Source organism: Scyliorhinus torazame, chromosome 8, assembly GCF_047496885.1.
Source record: "Scyliorhinus torazame isolate Kashiwa2021f chromosome 8, sScyTor2.1, whole genome shotgun sequence".
Classification (NCBI taxonomy): Eukaryota; Metazoa; Chordata; class Chondrichthyes; order Carcharhiniformes; family Scyliorhinidae; genus Scyliorhinus; species Scyliorhinus torazame.
In genome coordinates, this window is record NC_092714.1 from 225,231,723 (window position 1) to 225,250,467 (window position 18,745).

General features: G+C 44.7%; 1 protein-coding gene across 1 annotated transcript in view; it reads right to left on the reverse strand.

Moving 5' to 3' along the window:
• Positions 1–16,203, reverse strand: part of LOC140428408 (phosphatidylinositol 3,4,5-trisphosphate-dependent Rac exchanger 1 protein-like) — a 303,808-nt gene extending 287,605 nt beyond the window's left edge. The window contains exon 1 of the mRNA XM_072514826.1: positions 15,605–16,203. Coding sequence (XP_072370927.1) covers positions 15,605–15,745 — 141 coding nt within the window. The 5' untranslated portion in view covers positions 15,746–16,203. The remainder of the gene's footprint in view (positions 1–15,604) is intronic.
• Between the last annotated feature and the right edge of the window lie 2,542 nt (positions 16,204–18,745).

The following is an 18,745-nucleotide window of genomic DNA, read 5'->3' on the forward strand; positions in this document are numbered from 1 at the left end:
ATCCCCACATTCTGGCGCCTGTTCAGATACACAAGAGCGAGAATTCAGGATGTCCAAATTACCTAACAGCACATCTTTCCGGACTAGTGGAAGGAAACCGGAGCACCCGGAGGAAACCCACACAGACACGGGGAGGACGTGCAGACTGTGCACAGACAGTGACCCATGCTGGGAATCAAACCTGGAACCCTGGCGTGAAGCCACAGTGCTAACCACTATGCTACCGTGCATACGGAAAATAATTCTTATCGTATTATGTAAGACTCAAAGCCACGTTAGTAAAGGGTAATGTGGCATAAGTTTGTACTCAGGCAAACTTTAATTTATCCATATTTCCTAAAAATGTCAAGTATTGGAAAAAAATTTACAGTATAATTAGTTATCTGCAATCAATATTACATCCCTTTGGCACAATTATTTAAAGTGTCAGTAATCACCATTTGTCGTGCAACTTGGATGACGGAATAAGAACTAGATTACAAGTGACATTTGTAAACATAAACAATGGTGACGCTCTGAACAGGTTTTTGGCAAACTTTCAAAATTACTACAAAACCTGTTTGCAGAGCTCTGCAGAGTTGGTTAATACCTTACAAAAAGAGAATATAAAGAAAAATTATAAAAACAAGCTTATGGTTCACGCCCTTTTCAAAGGAGGCTTAAAATCAAGTCTTTCTTTAGAGAGCACAGCTCCCTCTTCGAAATTCAGCTAAATTTTCCCTCCAATTTACTGACCTCAAATAATTCCAGGCTGAAGCTGGTGATGATACATGTTGTATTAACAGTTTCAATCCTCCAATTCCTTAGCTAAGTGGCCATTCTTTATATACTTCTGTATACCAAGTGATAGATATCTATTCAGCACAAGATAAATCACAACAAAACCCATCCTTATCTAACACCCCACAGTGTCAAATATTGAATGGGAGCAAGAATCTGTCTCAATCTCCCTCTAACCCCATCCAAGAGTACCAAGGATGTAGCTTAGTGGTATCTTTGGTGAAATCAGCTGGGAAAAATAATTGTAATTGTATCATACCATCCAAAAGAATGTCACAGCCAAGGAAATACTTTTGAAGCAGAGTCACTGCTTTCACGTTGTTGCAAATTTCTAGTTCATGATCCGTGTGTTTGGAGTATAACTTTTAGTTTTAGCAATGAACGTTTTAACTGCAGAAAATTGGGTGAATGCAATTTAAACAAGCTTGGGGTCTATTACACCTTAACTTGGGACTGCTGATTTAACAGATTAACAGCTGGTAATTAGATCATAAAAAACAGGTTAAACAACAGGAGACATGATAGAACATAGAACATTACAGCGCAGTACAGGCCCTTCGGCCCTCGATGTTGCACCGACCTGTGAAACCACTCTAAAGCCCATCTACGCTATTCCCTTATCGTCCATTTGTCTATCCAGTGACCATTTGAATGCCCTTCGTGTTGGCGAGTCCACTACTGTTGCAGGCAGGGCATTCCACGCCCTTACTACTCTCGGAGTAAAGAACCTACCTCTGACATCTGTCCTATATCTATCTCCTCTCAATTTAAAGCCATGTCCCCTCGTGCTAGACATCACAATCCGAGGAAAAAGGCTCTCACTGTCCACCCTATCCAATCCTCTAATCATCTTGTATGCCTCAATTAAGTCACCTCTTAACCTTCTTCTCTCTAACAAGAACAGCCTCAAGTCCCTCAGCCTTCCCTCATAAGATCTTCCCTCCATATCAGGCAACATTCTGGTAAATCTCCTCTGCACCCTTTCCAATGCTTCCACATCCTTCCTATAATGCGGCGACCAGAATTGCACGCAATACTCCAAATGCGGCTGCACCAGAGTTTTGTACAGCTGCAACATGACCTCATGGCTGCGAAACTCAATCCCTCTACCAATAAAAGCTAACACACCATACGCCTTCTTAACAACCCTCTCAACCTGGGTGGCAACTTTCAGGGATCTATGTACATGGACACCGAGATCTCTCTGCTCATCCACACTGCCAAGAACCTTACCATTAGCCCAGTACCTGTCTTCCTGTTATTCCTTCCAAATGAATCACCTCACACTTTTCTGCATTAAACTCCATTTGCCACCTCTCAGCCCAGCACTGCAGCTTATCTATGTCCCTCTGTAACTTGTAACATCCTTCCGCACAGTCCACAACTCCACCGACTTTAGTGTCATCTGCAAATTTACTCACCCATCCTTCTACGCCATCCTCCAGTTAATTTATAAAAATGACAAACAGCAGTGGCCCCAAAACAGATCCTTGTGGTACAGCACTAGTAACTGGACTCCAGTCTGAGCACTTCCCATCAACCACCACCCTTTGTCTTCTTCCAGCTAGCCAATTTCTGATCCAAACTGCTAAATCACCCTGAATCCCATGCCTCCGTATTTTCTGCAGTAGCCTACCGTGGGGAACCTTATCAAACGCTTTACTGAAATCCATATACACCACATCAACTGCTTTACCCTCATCCACCTGTTTGGTCACCTTCTCAAAGAACTCTATAAGGTTTGTGAGGCACGACCTACCCTTCGCAAAACGATGTTGACCATCTCTGATCAAATTATTCCTTTCCAGATGATTATACATCCTATCCCTTATAAACCTTTCCAAGATTTTGCCCACAACAGAAGTAAGACTCACTGGTCTATAGTTACCGGGGCTGTCTCTACACCCCTTCTTGAACAAGAGGACAACATTTGCTATCCTCCAGTCTTCTGGCACTATTCCTGTAGACAAATATGACTTAAAGATCAAAGCCAAAGGCTCAGCAATCTCCTCCCTAGCTTCCCAGAGAATCCGAGGATAAATCCCATCCGGCCCAGGGGACCCATCTATTTTCACACTTTCCAGAATTGTTAACACCTCCTCCTTATGAACCTCAAGCCCTTCTAGTCTAGTAGCCCGAATCTCAGTATTCTCCTCGACAACATTGTCTTTTTCCTGTGTGAATACTGACGCCAAATATTCATTTAGCACCTCTCCTATCTCCTCGGATTCCAAGCACAACTTCCCACTACTGTCCTTGACTGGCCCTACTCTTACCATAGTCATTTGTTTATTCCTGACAAATCTATAGAAAGTTTTAGGGTTATCCTTGATCCTACCTGCCAAAGACGTCTCATGTCCCCTCCTGGCTCTTCTTAGCTCTCTCTTTAGGTCCTTCCTAGCTAACTTGTAACTCTCGAGCGCCCTAACTGAACCTTCATGTCTCATCTTTACACAAGCCTCTTCCTTCCTCTTGACAAGTGTTTTGACTGCTTTAGTAAACCACGGTTCCCTTGCTCGACCACTTCCTCCCTGCCTGACAGGTATATATTTATCAAGGACGCGCAGTAGCTGTTCCTTGAACAAGCTCCACATTTCCATTGTGCCCATCCCCTGCAGTTTTCCTCTCCATCCGATGCATCCTTAGTCTTGCCTCATCGCATCATAATTGCCTTTCCCCCAGATATAACTCTTGCCCTGCGGTATATACCTATCCCTTTCCATTACTAAAGTAAACGTAATCGAATTGTGGTCACTATCACCAAAGTGCTCACCTACCTCCAAATCTAACACCTTTCCTCGTTCATTACCCAGTACCAAATCCAATATGGCCTCGCCTCTCGTTGGCCTATCTACATATTGTGTCAGGAAACCGTCCTGCACACATTGGACAAAAACAGACCCATCTAAAGTACTCGAACTATAGCGTTTCCAGACAATATTTGGAAAGTTAACGCCCCCCCATAACTACCCTGTTGCTTTCGCACCTATCCAGATTCATCTTTGCAATCCTTTCCTCTACATCTCTGGAACTTTTCGGAGGCCTATAGAAAACACCCAAAAGTGTGACCTCTCCTTTCCTGTTTCTAACCTCAGCCCATACCTCAGTAGACGAGTCCTCATCAAACTTCCTTTCTGCCACCGTAATACTGTCCTTGACTAACAATGCCACCCCTCCCCCTCTTTTACCACCTTCCCTGAGCTTACTGAAATATCTAAACCCCGGCACCTGCAACAACCATTCCTGTCCCTCCTCTATCCATGTCTCCGAAATGGCCACAACATTGAAGTCCCAGGTACCAACCCATGCCGCAAGTTCACCCACCTTATTCTGGATGCTCCTGGCATTGAAGAAGACACACTTTAAACCACCTTCCTGCCTCTCAGTACACTCCTGCAACTTTGAAACCTTACTCATGACCTCACTACTCTCAACCTCCTGTATACTGGAGCTACAATTCAGGTTCCCAAGCCCCTGCTGAACTAGTTTCAACTCTCCGAAGAGCATTAGCAAATTTCCCCCCCAGGATATTGGTACCCCTCTGGTCCAGGTGTAGACCATCCCGTTTGTAGAGGTCCCACCGACCCCAGAATGAGCCCCAATTATCCAGAAACCTGAAACCCTCCCTCCTGCACCATCCCTGTAGCCACGTGTTCAACTCCTCTCCCTATTCCTCGTCTCGATATCACGTGGCACGGGTAACAACCCAGAATTAATAACTCTGTTTGTCCTAGATCTAAGTTTCCACCCCAGCTCCCTGAATTCCTGCCTTACATCCCTATCCCTTTTCCTACGTCATTGGTACCTATGTGGACCACGACTTGGGGCTGCTCCCCCTCCCCCTTAAGGATCCCGAAAACACAATCGGAGACATCACGCACCCTGGCACCTGGGAGGCAACACACCAACCGCGAGTCTCTCTCGTTCCCACAGAATCTCCTATCTATCCCCCTAACTATGGAGTCTCCAATGACTAATGCTCTACTCCTCTCTCCCCTTCCCTTCTGAGCAACAGGGACAGACTCTGTGCCAGAGACCTGCACCCCATGACTTACCCCTGGTAAGTCCCCCCCCCCCCCCCAACAGTATCCAAAGCGGTATACTTGTTACTAAGGGGAACGACCACAGGGGATTCCTGTACTGACTGCTTCCTCCCAGCCCCTCTCACCGTCACCCATCTATCTTGATTCTTCGGAGTAACTGCATCCTTGAAGCTTCTATCTATGACCACCTCTGCCTCCCGAATGATCCGAAGTTCATCCAGCTCCAGCTCCAGTTCCCTAACGTGGGTTCTGAGGAGCTGGAGATGGGTGCACTTGCCAGAGATGAAATCAGCAGGGATGTCTGCAATCATTTCAGTATGGACATCCATGAAGGGTTTTTTTGAGAGTTAAGAGTTAAATTAGTTTAAAAGCATTCAGTAAACGCTCAAATGGTTGCAAAACTAATTTATTTCAGAAGATCAAAGTCAAATTTCAATTAAGGGGTACTTAACCCAAGGGTCTGATCGAGGATATCCCAGAGTATGCTATGTTATCATGGAGATGGGTGGAATTTAGAGAGGTTCTCTGGTTTAAAGTTACCTGTGCATTTGCTGAGAGAGTTAGTTGCAGCTAGGACCTGCTGTGTGCAGTTTGCAGCTCACAGAGAATATAGTCAAAGTAAATCAGTTAGTTAGGCCTGTGCTGTTAGCAGGAAAAAAAGCTAAATTCATTATTCAGTGTGGAATGCAAATGAGACTTAATCTCAGCTTGAATTCCATGTGGGAAAATAAAATGGAATATAGCCTAGTTTGAAGCTCGTGGAAGAATCTACAGTGATCCTCACAAAGGGTGGCATGGTGACACAGTCGTTAGCACTGTTGCCTCACAGCACCAGGGACTTGGGTTCAATTCCTAGTTTGAAGTTAGTGGAAGAATCTAGTGATCCTCACAAAGGATGGCATGGTGACACAGTGGTTAGCACTGTTTCCTCACATCACCAGGGACTCAGTTTCAATTCCAACCTTGGGTGACTGTGGAGTGTGTACATTCTCCCACATTTGCATGGGTTTCCTCAGGGTGATCCGGTTTCCTCCCACGGTCCAAAGATGTATAGGTTAGGTGGATTAGCCATTCTAAATTGTCCCTTAGTGCCAAAGGTTAGGTGGGATTATGGGATTGCAGGGTTGGGGCGGGGAGTGGGCCTGGGTAGAGTGCTCTTTCAGAGGGTCGGTGTCGACTCGCTAAGCTGAATGGCCTCCTTCTGCACTGTAGGGATTCTATGAGTCTATAATGCTTTGTGGATAAAGAGAGCAATAAGCAAAATTAGTTGGGATGCACCGAGAAGGCACAAGGAACCCAGGCATTCACAATAAAGAGGTCAAAAATGAAAGTTTATCTCAGAAGAGCTACAACACCATGGAGAATTAAAGTGACATAGCAGAGGACTCTGGCACACTTTTGCACAGTCCCGACAAGAGATAAATAACTCAAAAGATATCACAACGCACAAGAGAATTCTTGGGGAAAGTACTAAGTTATACTGAATGCATAAGTGCGCAGTTATAAACCAGATTGTTAAGTTAATTATGCTTGCTTTCTTTAAATCAGTTCTGCACAATAGAGCTTGTTTTTGTTTCAAAAGGTGAAATCTTGGGGCATTGGTTAAAACAAGATGTTCAAATGGTTACGATCTGTTCAGGGACGATTGTAAAAAATTCAGCAGCCAATCTGTGCACAGGAAGGAAGCTCCCACAAACTGCAATCCGATAATGACCAAATGATCTGCTTCTGTGATGTTGATTGTAGGATAAATAGTGGCCAGGACACGGGATAAATCCCTCGCTCTTCTTCAAAATAGTGCTCTATAATTTTATATCTAGTTGAGAACAGAGGCCTTTGGTTTAACATCTCATCCAAAAGCCAACAGTACAAACCATGGAACGAAAATGAAGCCTTCACGATGAGCAAGGCTGAGTGCAATACCGTACAGTGCATCTTTACAAAGTCATAGGGGTTGACAGACATCCCCAAAATGTTAATAATGATAATATTTGGAGGATTTGCAATTGTCAGGATAAATGTAGGCCACATAATTTGCAAAGATTGCAACAAGATTTAGAGGCATAGAATAACGAGAAAAAGCCACGCAAGTTTAAAGTTGGCATAATACTTTGGATTTATTATAGCCAGTAACCACTCATGGGAGCCAAGAGGTAACTCAGTCTGAAGTCAATATCTTAATTAATTCAAGAAGTTTTTAAATAATACATACAGTCAAGCCTTTTAAAAAGAAATCAATTGATATTTAAAACCAAGGAGCCAAAGTGTAAAAACAGAAATTCAAATCTTACACAAAAAAATACAGGTCACTAAATCCGTTGGGGTAATTTGAGACGTTATTGATTTAATTAATAAAGGAGAAATTATCACTCAAGGACAGTGAAACGGGAACATTTGACATGGTTTCCCCATCCTCCCCCAACCTCCAACCAAAGGAAAAGCTTTGTGGGCAGGTTTAAATAGAGGAGGATCAGAATCTTGCAAAGAATATAGTTATGCATGAAGATGATCAACCATAATCAAGGTTCGCAAAGTGTGAAAAGGCACAAATCTCTGATCCAAAGCTGGGAGTGTTATTTAGCATCACCATCCAGAGGTTGCAACAGGACAAGTAATTGGCAAATCTTCCACCAGTTCATGCCAATCATTCACTTAATGAAGAAAGCGCTGGATTATGAACACAACCAGCACGTTACCATTATCCTGTACAACTCCACTCTTTGAAAATACAGGGAGCAATTTAACAGAAATGAAACAGATTCCAGTGTCAAATGTGTTTAGCCGGGTGTTTCCCGGTGCTGGTAGCAACGAGAATAACCCCACTACTGATCGTGACTCTGCTTCACTTCTGGCCTTGCCGAGGAACGCTTGCAGAGGCCACATAGGTTCATTTACTGCATTAACGAGCACCACTCGCCAGTGCAGGAAGGGATTGGGGCACCATTTTTAAATAGGAACCCAATCTCTAGATCTCTCTCTCTTCCCCCCCCCCCCCCCCCCCCCCCCCACTCCAGCCCTCCGGACCCCCCCCAATGCCCCAACTCACCAATAGGTGGGTCATCTAGAAACCCCACCTCATAAGAGCAGGGCAACCCCGGGTTCGACCCCCGGTATGGACATGATACCACCCGGGCACCTTGGCACTGTCACCTGGGCACCCTAGCAACATTGGAGGTGCCAGGGCACCACCCTGCCCAGAGTCCAATCACCCAGGGGCCCAGATCGCCTGGGAAGGTCCCGGACGATGAGTAGATCTGGTGTAGATATATTTAATTGCGATCACTTGCTCACTTGAATACCCGCTGGGTCCCGGACTCAATGGGCGTGATCCAGATCGCGATGCCTCGCGAGGCGGGACAAGGCCAGTAAATCTGGTGAGATTTACCGGCCTCGTTGCATCCTGAGTCAGGCGGGGCAAGGCCGCTGGATCGCGCCCAAAAATTGGGCAACAATAAATCACAAACACATTTTGCTTAAATTCCTGAGGAGCATCAGGTGACACACCATCTAGCAGCCAGTCAATTACATTTTACAAAACCTCAGTCAAACTGGGAGTTCTTTAAAAATAAATTTAGAGTAGCCAGTTCTTTATTGTTCCAATTAAGAGGCAATTTTAGCGTGGTCAATCCACCAACCCTGCACGTTTTTTATGGGTTGTGGGGGTGAGACCACGCAGACACAGAGAGAATGTGCAAACTCCACATGGACAGAGTCCCAGGACCGGGATCGAACCCAGATCCTCAGCATCACGAGGTAGCCGTGCTAACCACTGCATTGCCGTGCCGCCTTTAGTCAAACAGGGAGTTATAGAATTTACAGTGCAGAAGGAGGCCATTTAGCGCATCGGGTCTGCACCAGCCCTTAAGAGCACCCCACTGAAACCCACACCTCCACCCTAGTCCTGCAACCAGCAACCCGACACAACCTTTTTGACACTAAGGGCAATTTATCATCGCCAATCCACCTAACCTGCATCTTTGGACTGTGGGAAGAAACCGGAGCACCCGGAGGAAACCCATGCACATATGGGAAGAACGTGCAGATTGCGCACAGACAGTGACCCAAGCCAAGAATCGAACCTGGGACCCTGGAGTGGTGAAGCAACTGTGCTAACCATTGTGCTACCGTGCTGCCCTGAGTTGTGTGGGCTTCTGGTGTTTGATTTGAACTACAATTCAGTCACACTTTCCACTCTGACCGATTCAACTGATTATGAAAACTCATCTTATATGTTAGTACAATACCCAAACTTCCTTCAGAAATGCCATGTCAATCAAAAGAAAATGTGCTGTTCAAGTGCTGTTTAAAAAAAAACTAAGTTCCACAGACTTAAACTGGAGTCCATTTTAACAATTTTACAAAGTTCAAGCTTTCCCCTCTAGCCTTTCTGAAAAATACATGGTTGAGGCTAAGTGTTGCATTGTCAAAGGCTTTATTTATACAAGTAAAATAAACCATATTCTACAATTTTAAGGCAAATTAAATTCTAGGCTCTAGTCAGGCTTCAACACTAGACTGAAAGCAAGGATCAAGGAGGAGGGATTATCAAATCCAAAGCACCACTCTTTCTTTCCACCTAATCTGGAATCTGACTCACACAGAAAAATATTACACTATAACCTATCTAGTTCAGAAATCCTAACTCCGGAAACACCAACTGTTTGGAATTGGCATGAACAGACCCACAGACTCGCCGCTCCACGACTTGGGCACTGCATGGGTTCACCCATGAGGAGAACATGACGGGTGATGTGGGGGGGGGGGGGGGGGGGGGGGGGGGGGACATGGGGACTGCATTGCACAGCAAAATGCAGCACTAGGTTAGAAACCATTCAATATTCTCTCGCTCACACAAAATTTTCTCCTTTCTCCACTCCTCTTCTTTTAGAGTGGTGCTTTTGTGCAGATCCAAGCATTTCCAGTGTACAGGATGCTTTGTTTTAAAACCTCATCAGTGCACCCAAGGAGAGTGCAGCAATACATAACAATGCTACACTTGCAATATTAGAAAAGGTGGAAATCACAAAGAAACTGTGTGGGTGCCTCAACAGTTTATGACATGAAGGAACAGCACGAAAATCAATTCAAATTCTGTAGAGAGTGACATGGTAAAAGAATTAGTGAGTGTATAACATTGCACAGTCTGCCAACGTACAATGCTGTACAAGTGGTTCTGACACCCTCATATTGAAGGGTCCCTATTTCTGGAATAATGCTTATGTAAAAGGCCAGATGATTTTATATGGATTAGAAAATTTGTGCTGTAAGAACTCACAAGATTGGGTACAAAAATTACATAGGTGTTGGATTCACCATTTAAAGGCTACTGGTGAACAACCTTTTGTTGATAGAGAGACCGTCGTGCCTAACTGAATTGTGAAGTTAGCAAAGGAGGAGGAACTTCACCGCGAACAGGTATAAAATGCAGATAAGATGGGCTTTCTGAAGGTGTTTGTCATGCCATACGCTTGTTGTCGAGGAGACTGTAGCCTACTGTTGCAACGATCAAAAGAAAGACTCACCATGCTCACATGTACAAATGCTGCTGGAACACAAATATAAACTCTTCGGTATTGGCAGTAGTGTTAAGCCTCATGCTTTCGAAAGCATGAAAATTACACCAGTGCTTTATGAGGCCACCAAATATGCATGCATCGTCCAGCAGATCATGAGTAATTGATTCCATAATTATTTTCTCCCCAAGGCTTGTGCACACTGCCAAAAGTTTGGTTTGGCTACACAGTGCAAAATTGCACTTGACAACTCACCTGTGGGACAATTAGATTTGGACAATCTCTTCTCCACATATTTATAGTACGAAGTCTTACAACACCAGGTTAAAGTCCCACAGGTTTGTTTCGATGTCACTAGCTTTCGGAGCGCTGCTCCTTCCTCAGGTGAATGAAGAGGTATGTTCCAGAAACACATATATAGACAAATTCAAAGATGCCAAACAATGCTTGGAATGCAACCATTAGCAGGTGATTAAATCTTTACAGATCCACATATTTATCCCCCAATTGCACATCCTCAATTCAGCCAATGGATATTCGATCAGCGAAAAGCCACGACAGGAATTTTTTTTTGTCTCATCTCATGAACAATGGCAGTACCAGTGGTGTCGTTTTTAAGAAGACCTTCAGGATGAAAGATCCTGTTTGGCAAATGCATGCAACAGTGTCACTCAGGAGACACTTGCAAAATGTACGGTAAAGTGAGAATGATTTATGAAAAGGATGCAGGGGGAAACTGTGAGGGCTTTAATGAAAGCAAAGCTAAGGCAAAGGCAGCTGATCTCTTGAGTTATACCAAGTGAATCCAAAGTGATGGAGGCATTGACTTAGATGAGGAAGGCGTTGTGACATCGCTAAATTGTGATGACAATGCTCAAATTGTATAAGTAACAGATACAAGCGGTTTTACACCAAGTCTATAGTGACAACAGTGATAAAAAGATAATGCTCCCGAGGAGAAAATTACCACGGAAAAGGAGATAAATCTGCCCTCCCGTTTCATTCACTTGCAGCTTAGTTTCAGCAAGATGTAATGCATATTGCAGAAGGTCTGAGAAAAATTAATAAAAGAATAGTCACTAGTAGGTCAATATACAGTCAGAGGTCATTTGGAATACAGTAAAATATTCAAAAATTTTGCCAAGCATACATCACCATCAGCCCAATACACCGTGCGCAACCACATGTTTCTACCGGTTTACGGTGCAGAGGCAGCAACTGCTTACCTCTTGAAACCAAGTCATGGTAGGCATTAAACCTTGGAGATAGAAGCAAATCATATTTACAATCAGCCTCCAAATAACACCTTCCAGCAGCTATTATTCCATGGTTTAGAATTTCCTCATCTGTGTGACAGATGTGCCTTCCGTGTGGTGCAAAGATTTATGCAGGACGTTACAATATGCAGCTGCCCCGACGTTCTAGACATCCATATACAATGTCAGGTTACTTGTCTGCAACTCCTTATTGCCGATTCATTCTAGAAGTAGTATTGAAAAAGTTATGGGTCCACTGTGAGATTAACTCCCCACCGAGGCTGGCAGGTAACAGTCTCATGTGGGTTGGGGCCCTCGCACAATGCATCAACTTCTCTTTTCCAACCAGAAATTCCCCTCACATCTTGGTCCTTGTGCACATGCCACATGCCATCAACTTATAAAATACTCAGGACAATTATTGAGATACAGCTTATGCACCACAAACTTCAACAAACATCAGAACTTTGCAGTTACTAAAAATACAAGAGAAAACCCCCAAAACATTGAGTCCCTTGTAAACTCACTGAATTATCTGAGCTGATGTCAACATACATCAGAACCTCAGGTATTGATGCAACAATCGGAACATATGCTGCTTGTGCTTTTTGAACCAATACCATCAGAATTCCCACTTCAACTGTAAAAAACCATACTGCAGCACTTGGATGCATCTAGCAGCATGGAAGATGTTGAAATAGCAACATTATACACCTGCAGCAACAAAATCAAACACTGCAGTTCCTTCAGGAATGTTTGGTAAAAGCATTAAATGTATCCTTTTGCGATACCACCATCAACATTACTGATACAATATCAAGTGAAGAGTGAAACTGGCCAATCATCAAGGTTCATTCCTCAGCATTAGTTTCAGTGAGCCTTCGATCTACCATTGAGTCTTAAAGCTGGAGTAAACAGTTTATGCTAACAGATATAATCATCAGCTACTTACTGCCAACAACTTATATTCATCCAGCACCTTTAACAGAATGAAGCTCCCCAAGATGCTTCAGGGGGGCAGTATAAAACAAAACAGGACACCAAACCACTTGTGGAGATATTTGGTCAGATGACCAAAGTCTGGTCAAAGTGTCAGAAAGGAGGAATGCCATGTAAAGAGGTGCAGGGAGGGAATTCCAGAGCTTGGGGCCTTGACAGCAGAAGGCATGGCCAAGAATGATGAAGTAAATGTAATTGGGGAAGCACAACATGTCAGAATCAGAGAAGTGCAGATATCCCAGAGTGTTGTGGAGTTGGAGGAGAGATTACAGAGCTAGGGAGGGGCGAGGCTCTGGGGGGATCTGAAAACAAGGACGAGAATTTGATGTTGCTTGAGTGGGATCCAACATAGGTCAGCGAGCACAGGGGTGAAATGGGAACAACCTGCTGTGAGGTAAGACACTGGCAGCAGAATTCTCAACTACCTCCAGTTTACAGAGGGTAGAACATGGGGAACCAGCCAGAGGTGCATGGAAATAATCAAGTCTAGAAGTATCATAAACATGAATGTTTTCAACAGCAAATGAGCTAAGATAGGTTGAAGTCAGAGGTGGAAATAGATGGGTTTTATTGATGACACGAAGAGGAGATCAGGATCATATAGAACAGCAAGATTGCAAAAAGACTGGCTTAAATCTCAGGCTGTTGCCAGGGAGAGGGATGGAGTCAGCAACTAAAGAACAGAGTTTGGAATGGAAATTCACATTTAAAATAAAAATTTAAGAGTACCCAAATCGTTTTTTCCAATCAAGGGGCAATTTAGCGTCGCCAATCTACCTACCCTGCACATCTTTTGGGTTGTGGGGGTGAAATCCACGCAAACACGGGGAGAATGTGCAAACTCTACACGGACAGTGACTCAGAGCCGGGATCGAACCTGGGACCTCGGCGCTGTGAGGCCACCGTGCTGCCCAATCACATTTAATTGGAGGAAATTTCTGCTCATTCAGTACTGGATGTCAGATAAGCAGTCTGATAATTTAGCAAGTGGAGGAGTTGAGAGAAGTCGTGTGGTAAGGTGGAGCCAGATGTCATCAGCATAAATAAGAAATTAACTTAGAATAATAATAATTAATAATTGCAGTATAAATAAATAAAAATAAATAAATAATAATTGCATGAATAATTATTATTTAGATGATGTCGCAATTGGGTAGCATGTTGATGAGAAATAGGAGGGAGCCAAAAGTAGATCCTTTTGGGACACCTGTGGAAACAGTGCATAAAGAGGAAGAGAAGCCATTTCAAGTGATTCTCTGACTATGGTTAAATAAAAGTGGAATGACATGAGAGTAGCCCCACCCAGTTGGATGATCATGGAGGGCCCTTGGGAGTAGGATATCGAGGGAAACCATTGCAACGGCACAGGTCAAGGCAGACAAGGAGAGGTGACCTTATGTGACCGTGATAAAGGTGCCATTTGTGACTTCAAATAAAGAGCTTTTTCAGTATGGGGGGGGGGGGGAATATGATTGGAGGAATTCATATATGGAGTTCCAGGAATATGATGGGATGGGGTGGGAGGGGGGGGGGGGGGGGGAAATGGCAGCAGATTTAATTGAGTGTGGGTCAATTGGACAGATGGGGTTTACAGGGCTGGTTTAGCACAGTTGGCTAAACAGCTTGCTTGTAATGCAGAACCCGTTCAATTTGCGTACCAGCCTCCCTGAACAGGTGCCAGAATGTGGCGACTAGAGGTTTTTCACAGTAACTTCATTGAAGCCTACTTGTGACAATAAGCGATTATTATTATCTTATAAGGAAGAAAGGGAGGTGGAGGTTTTCCAGAACTTAAGCAAACATCACCTTCAACAGCCGGCGCATCCTAGATATCCAAAAGAACCGCCCCCCCAAACTCCATTTAGAAGTTTTCTTTTGGGAATGTGACATAAATGCCAATATTTGACCAGCAACCAGTAAATAGGTCATGTCCACGACAGCCTATTGATGAGGGAGCCGACCAGAGGTAAACTCATCACCACAAACACGCTTCAGATTCTGAGTGAAGCCGGAATCTAATTTCACCTAGAATGGGAAATCTGAAATTGCTCGTCCTGTCGGCTTGTTCAGTCAAAAAAATAAGTGGTACAACAACTGAGGTCAGGTCGATTTCGATCCCAAAGGACTGCTGGAGGGGGTTGCGGCCAAACGCTCAGATGTTCAAGCAGGAAGGACGGAGACTGATTTATTGCGCCTTAACGTCATTGTGTCTAGAGACCGTGCATTTGACTTTACACAAACCATATGGCACACCTTTCCACCTCTCAGCACGCCTTATCGGCAGCAACCCAACCTGCTAATAGACGTCGCTTTATCTCAACAGGAAACCACTGAACAACAGGCTGGCTTCATTACTACAACAGAATGGGGGGAGACATCAAACCAATTTCGGAATCACTATCCCACAATGATCGAGGGAAATGGTTCAAAACTGAATTGAAAAACGTAGACGATGCTAAAGTGTGTGTTTCGGTTTCGTAACAAGTCTTTCCAACAATATTTGAAACATTTTACGTTTCAACCCCACTTCAGGATACACATTGATCCCACGCTCGTTCTTAATTTTTGGTCTCAAGAAGCTTTCAGCTGCTCAATGGATCGATTCCTCTTTCTGTCCGAGCAGAACTGGCTGAATTGGCGCGACTACCCTGGGCGAAAATACACCAAATCTCACCCAAACCTGAAGCGCCACTTCCCCAAACTACAATCCCGGAGTCCCTTTAAACAAAGTATCCAGCCAGGTCTGTTAGGGTTACCGACCTCAAAAGAAAGCGTGACTCCTGACCCGGGGGTGGGGGGAGAGGGGGAAAAAAGTTAAATAACAACAATGGCGGCAATTTCAGAAGTCGAGGATTTGAGCGGCGAGAGGGGGGACTCTACAGCCCAAACCAGCTGAAATTAGACTGACGCTAAACACGGCGTTGTCGGTGCATCCTGTCGATTTTGCCCCATTTCACAACTGGAGGAGGTGAAGAGAATTACCACAGGATATTTTGTTTTAAAACAAACTTACAGACTTCAGAAATTTCAAGGACCCCACGTAGTCCCTCTCGGTTTTTAAAATCTCATTCATCACACAAACTCGTAAACGAAGCTGCCGGTCGGTGTCTTTTCCACTCTCCACTCCATTTTCTTGGTGACTTTCTTCATCCATCTTCCTGTGTTACTAGAAGTAAACAAGACTGTTCACCGGGCGGCGGGGGGGGGGGGGGCAGAAGACTCTGTGGATTTTTACCGCTTCCCAGCCGCCGGCTGCTTCAAAACACTTGGGAATCCGTTTTCTTCACACCGCCTCTCATTTCTGTCAATTATGTTTTAACCATACGGAAAATACTTAGTTGATTGAGCCGGCTTCCCCGTCCAGATCTGGTCAACAGCAAGAAAAGATGAGAAGGGCAGCAGGGCTCCGGCTCCTTTGAGAACTAATTGCACTCCGTTAGAAGTCACTTTCCAACATCAAACCGATGAGTTCTGATTGCAACGTTTGTTCCTAAAACTTCCGCCGTTACAGCCGCAGGGGGAGGAAAAAAAAGACACTAGTGCCAAAAAGGATGGAAACGCTGGGCTGAGAATTGCCCAGATCTGCAGCGAATGCTACCGTCCAGGCAAATGCCGCTTTTCTTTTACCAATGAGACAACGAGCACATGCTCCAGGAAACCGAGTGAAGGGGCCGTCGGCAAAACCCTCACTTTAAAAAAAACTTCAAGTGGAAGCCGCACAGCAGGGGCGCCGAAAGCAACTCGGCTACAGTGGCGATACCAAGTCCTCCTCCTCCCCCCCCCGAAGTTCCCAGTTTTCCAAATAATAATGAGTCAATCAGTGTTTGTGGCCGATCCAAGAGCAGCGGGATTTTTTTTTTGTCAGGACAAAGGACTCTGGTGTTACCAAGTCGATCTTTGCAGAGGAAAGTAACAGGAGCTGCCCGGAGACTTGAGTGACACGAATCACTCAACTGGGCTTTTACTGGGGCAAAGTTGTACCAGTTGACGTCCTGTTTTATTTTGAAGTTCAGGTGATTCCAGAGCCGGAAAGCACCTTTCTGTGCTCCGCGTCAAAACAAAAAGGTGGAATGTTAGAGATAGTCCCTTACTTCCCGACACGATTTTTGCTCACTGGTCTGCTGCTGGGTTCTGCAGCACACAGATTCCACTGGGTCACCGGGCAGTTAGGCGTCAACACAAAGTGGAGTTTTCTTTAATTTTTCATCCGGATGCGCCAGAAACAGAGAGAGAAACTCCGATACGCTGATAATTAATTATAGATGGCGAGGCTGTGTGTCCCTTCCACTCTAGAGGGCGATCTTTACAGATGTATTCTGTCCACCAATCTCAGTGACTGACTTCCATAAAATGCCGACAGTCCTGACTGTGAAGAGAACCTCCCCGAATGTGAAAATTAGAAGATTTAAAATAAAATAAAGTGGGATTTAGCTTCGAACGGCGTGGGCTTTGGACACAAACACACAATGAATCTTTTTCTCATGTGAGACTGATCTGAGTGCAAAATGATGTTATGCAGAGAAACTCGAGGCTCACACCTTGCAAGGAAGCAAACGAGAGGATTCTTGGAGAGATGATATCAGGCGTAAAATTATTTCTGTCAACCCCAGGCAGAGCATGGGGATATGGGCATAAACTGCTGAAGGGTAATTTCAGGAATGATGTGAGGAAAGCATGTTTACACACAAATAGTATGTGGACTTCATTGTGGAGGAATAACTTCTGTTGCCATGGGTCAGCAGGTTAAAAGCCCTCTTTTAGATAAGCGAGTGGGGGTGGCTGTCCTTCCCAAGATGATCCGTGTTCGTTATCAGGGGAGGGTTCTGGTGGGTATGGGGAGAACTGTTCAGCCCCACCTGCATGCAGAAGGCCCTGCTGCAATTCGGACAGGACAGGACACCGCAGACGACTGAGTTTTGGATGAGTCGCCAGTACCGGGGTTTCCTATCCTTGCATTTTCTCTCGGCCTCCGAACCGCACATGCTTTCGAAGGAGGAGGTACCGTTTTTTTATTGGGTTACACCATGTGCAGCCATCTTGGGCAAGCTTCATGTATGAGAAATCAATACCAAAACTCCAAAGTGAAACCTTCAGAGTGTCCTTGCAGCACTTCCTTTGACCGCCACCCTCGCCCACCCAAAACCTAAGATAGAAGATTCACCTTGATAGGTGGGTGTCGGGCATTCTGGCTACATGACTCGATTGTGAGTCAAGATGTGGATGTTTGGCATGATGTTTGGCATGCCAGCTTGGTTCAGCACTTCAGTGTCTAGTATTTTGACCTTACATCTGATCTACAGATCATCTGTCACACCAAAATGCCACCAGTTATTCTGCAAGCACCGTATTAAATTTGACCGGGTGCCAATGATGAAACACCTCCTATCTATGTGAACTAGGTGACGAAAAATAAGCACCTGGGGGAAAAGGGGCTTCATCCTCAGGCATAGCATAGTGGTCAGGGATGTGATGCAGGGAACCAAGGTTCTTTATAATATTGAGCCAGATTGGGAAAGAGGCTTTCCTCATCTATATGTAAGCTTTGGGGTAACCTGTTGAGCTTGAGCACCTATATAATACCACCTGACATTACAACCAACTGAGCTACTCTGGTTCATTGTATGTGAGGACTGGAGCACAGTCAAATCATGCTGACTGTTGAACTAATTTGGTACCTATCTACAGCCGGAAGAGTAAAATCATATGTCTTTTTTTTTTTACAGAGGCCCTTCGGCCATCGAGTCTGCACTGACGCTTGAAAGACACCTGACCTGCCTACATAATCCCATTTGCCAACACTTGGCCCATAGCCTTGAATGTTTTGTCGTGCCAAGTGCTCTTTCAGGTTCTTTTTAAAGGATGTGAGGCAACCCGCCTCTACCACTCTCCCAGGCAGTGCATTCCAAACCGTCACCAACCTCTGGGTAAAAGGTTTTTTCCTCAAATCCCCCTAAACCTCCTGCCCCTTACCTTGAATTTGTGTCCTCTCGTAACTGACCCTTCAACTAAGAGGAGCAGCTGCTCCCTATCCACCCTGTCCATGCCCCTCATAATCTTGTACACCTCAATCAGGTCGCCCCTCAGTCTTCTCTGCTACAGCAAAAACAACCCAAGACAATCCAACCTCTCTTCACAGCTTAAATATTCCATCCTA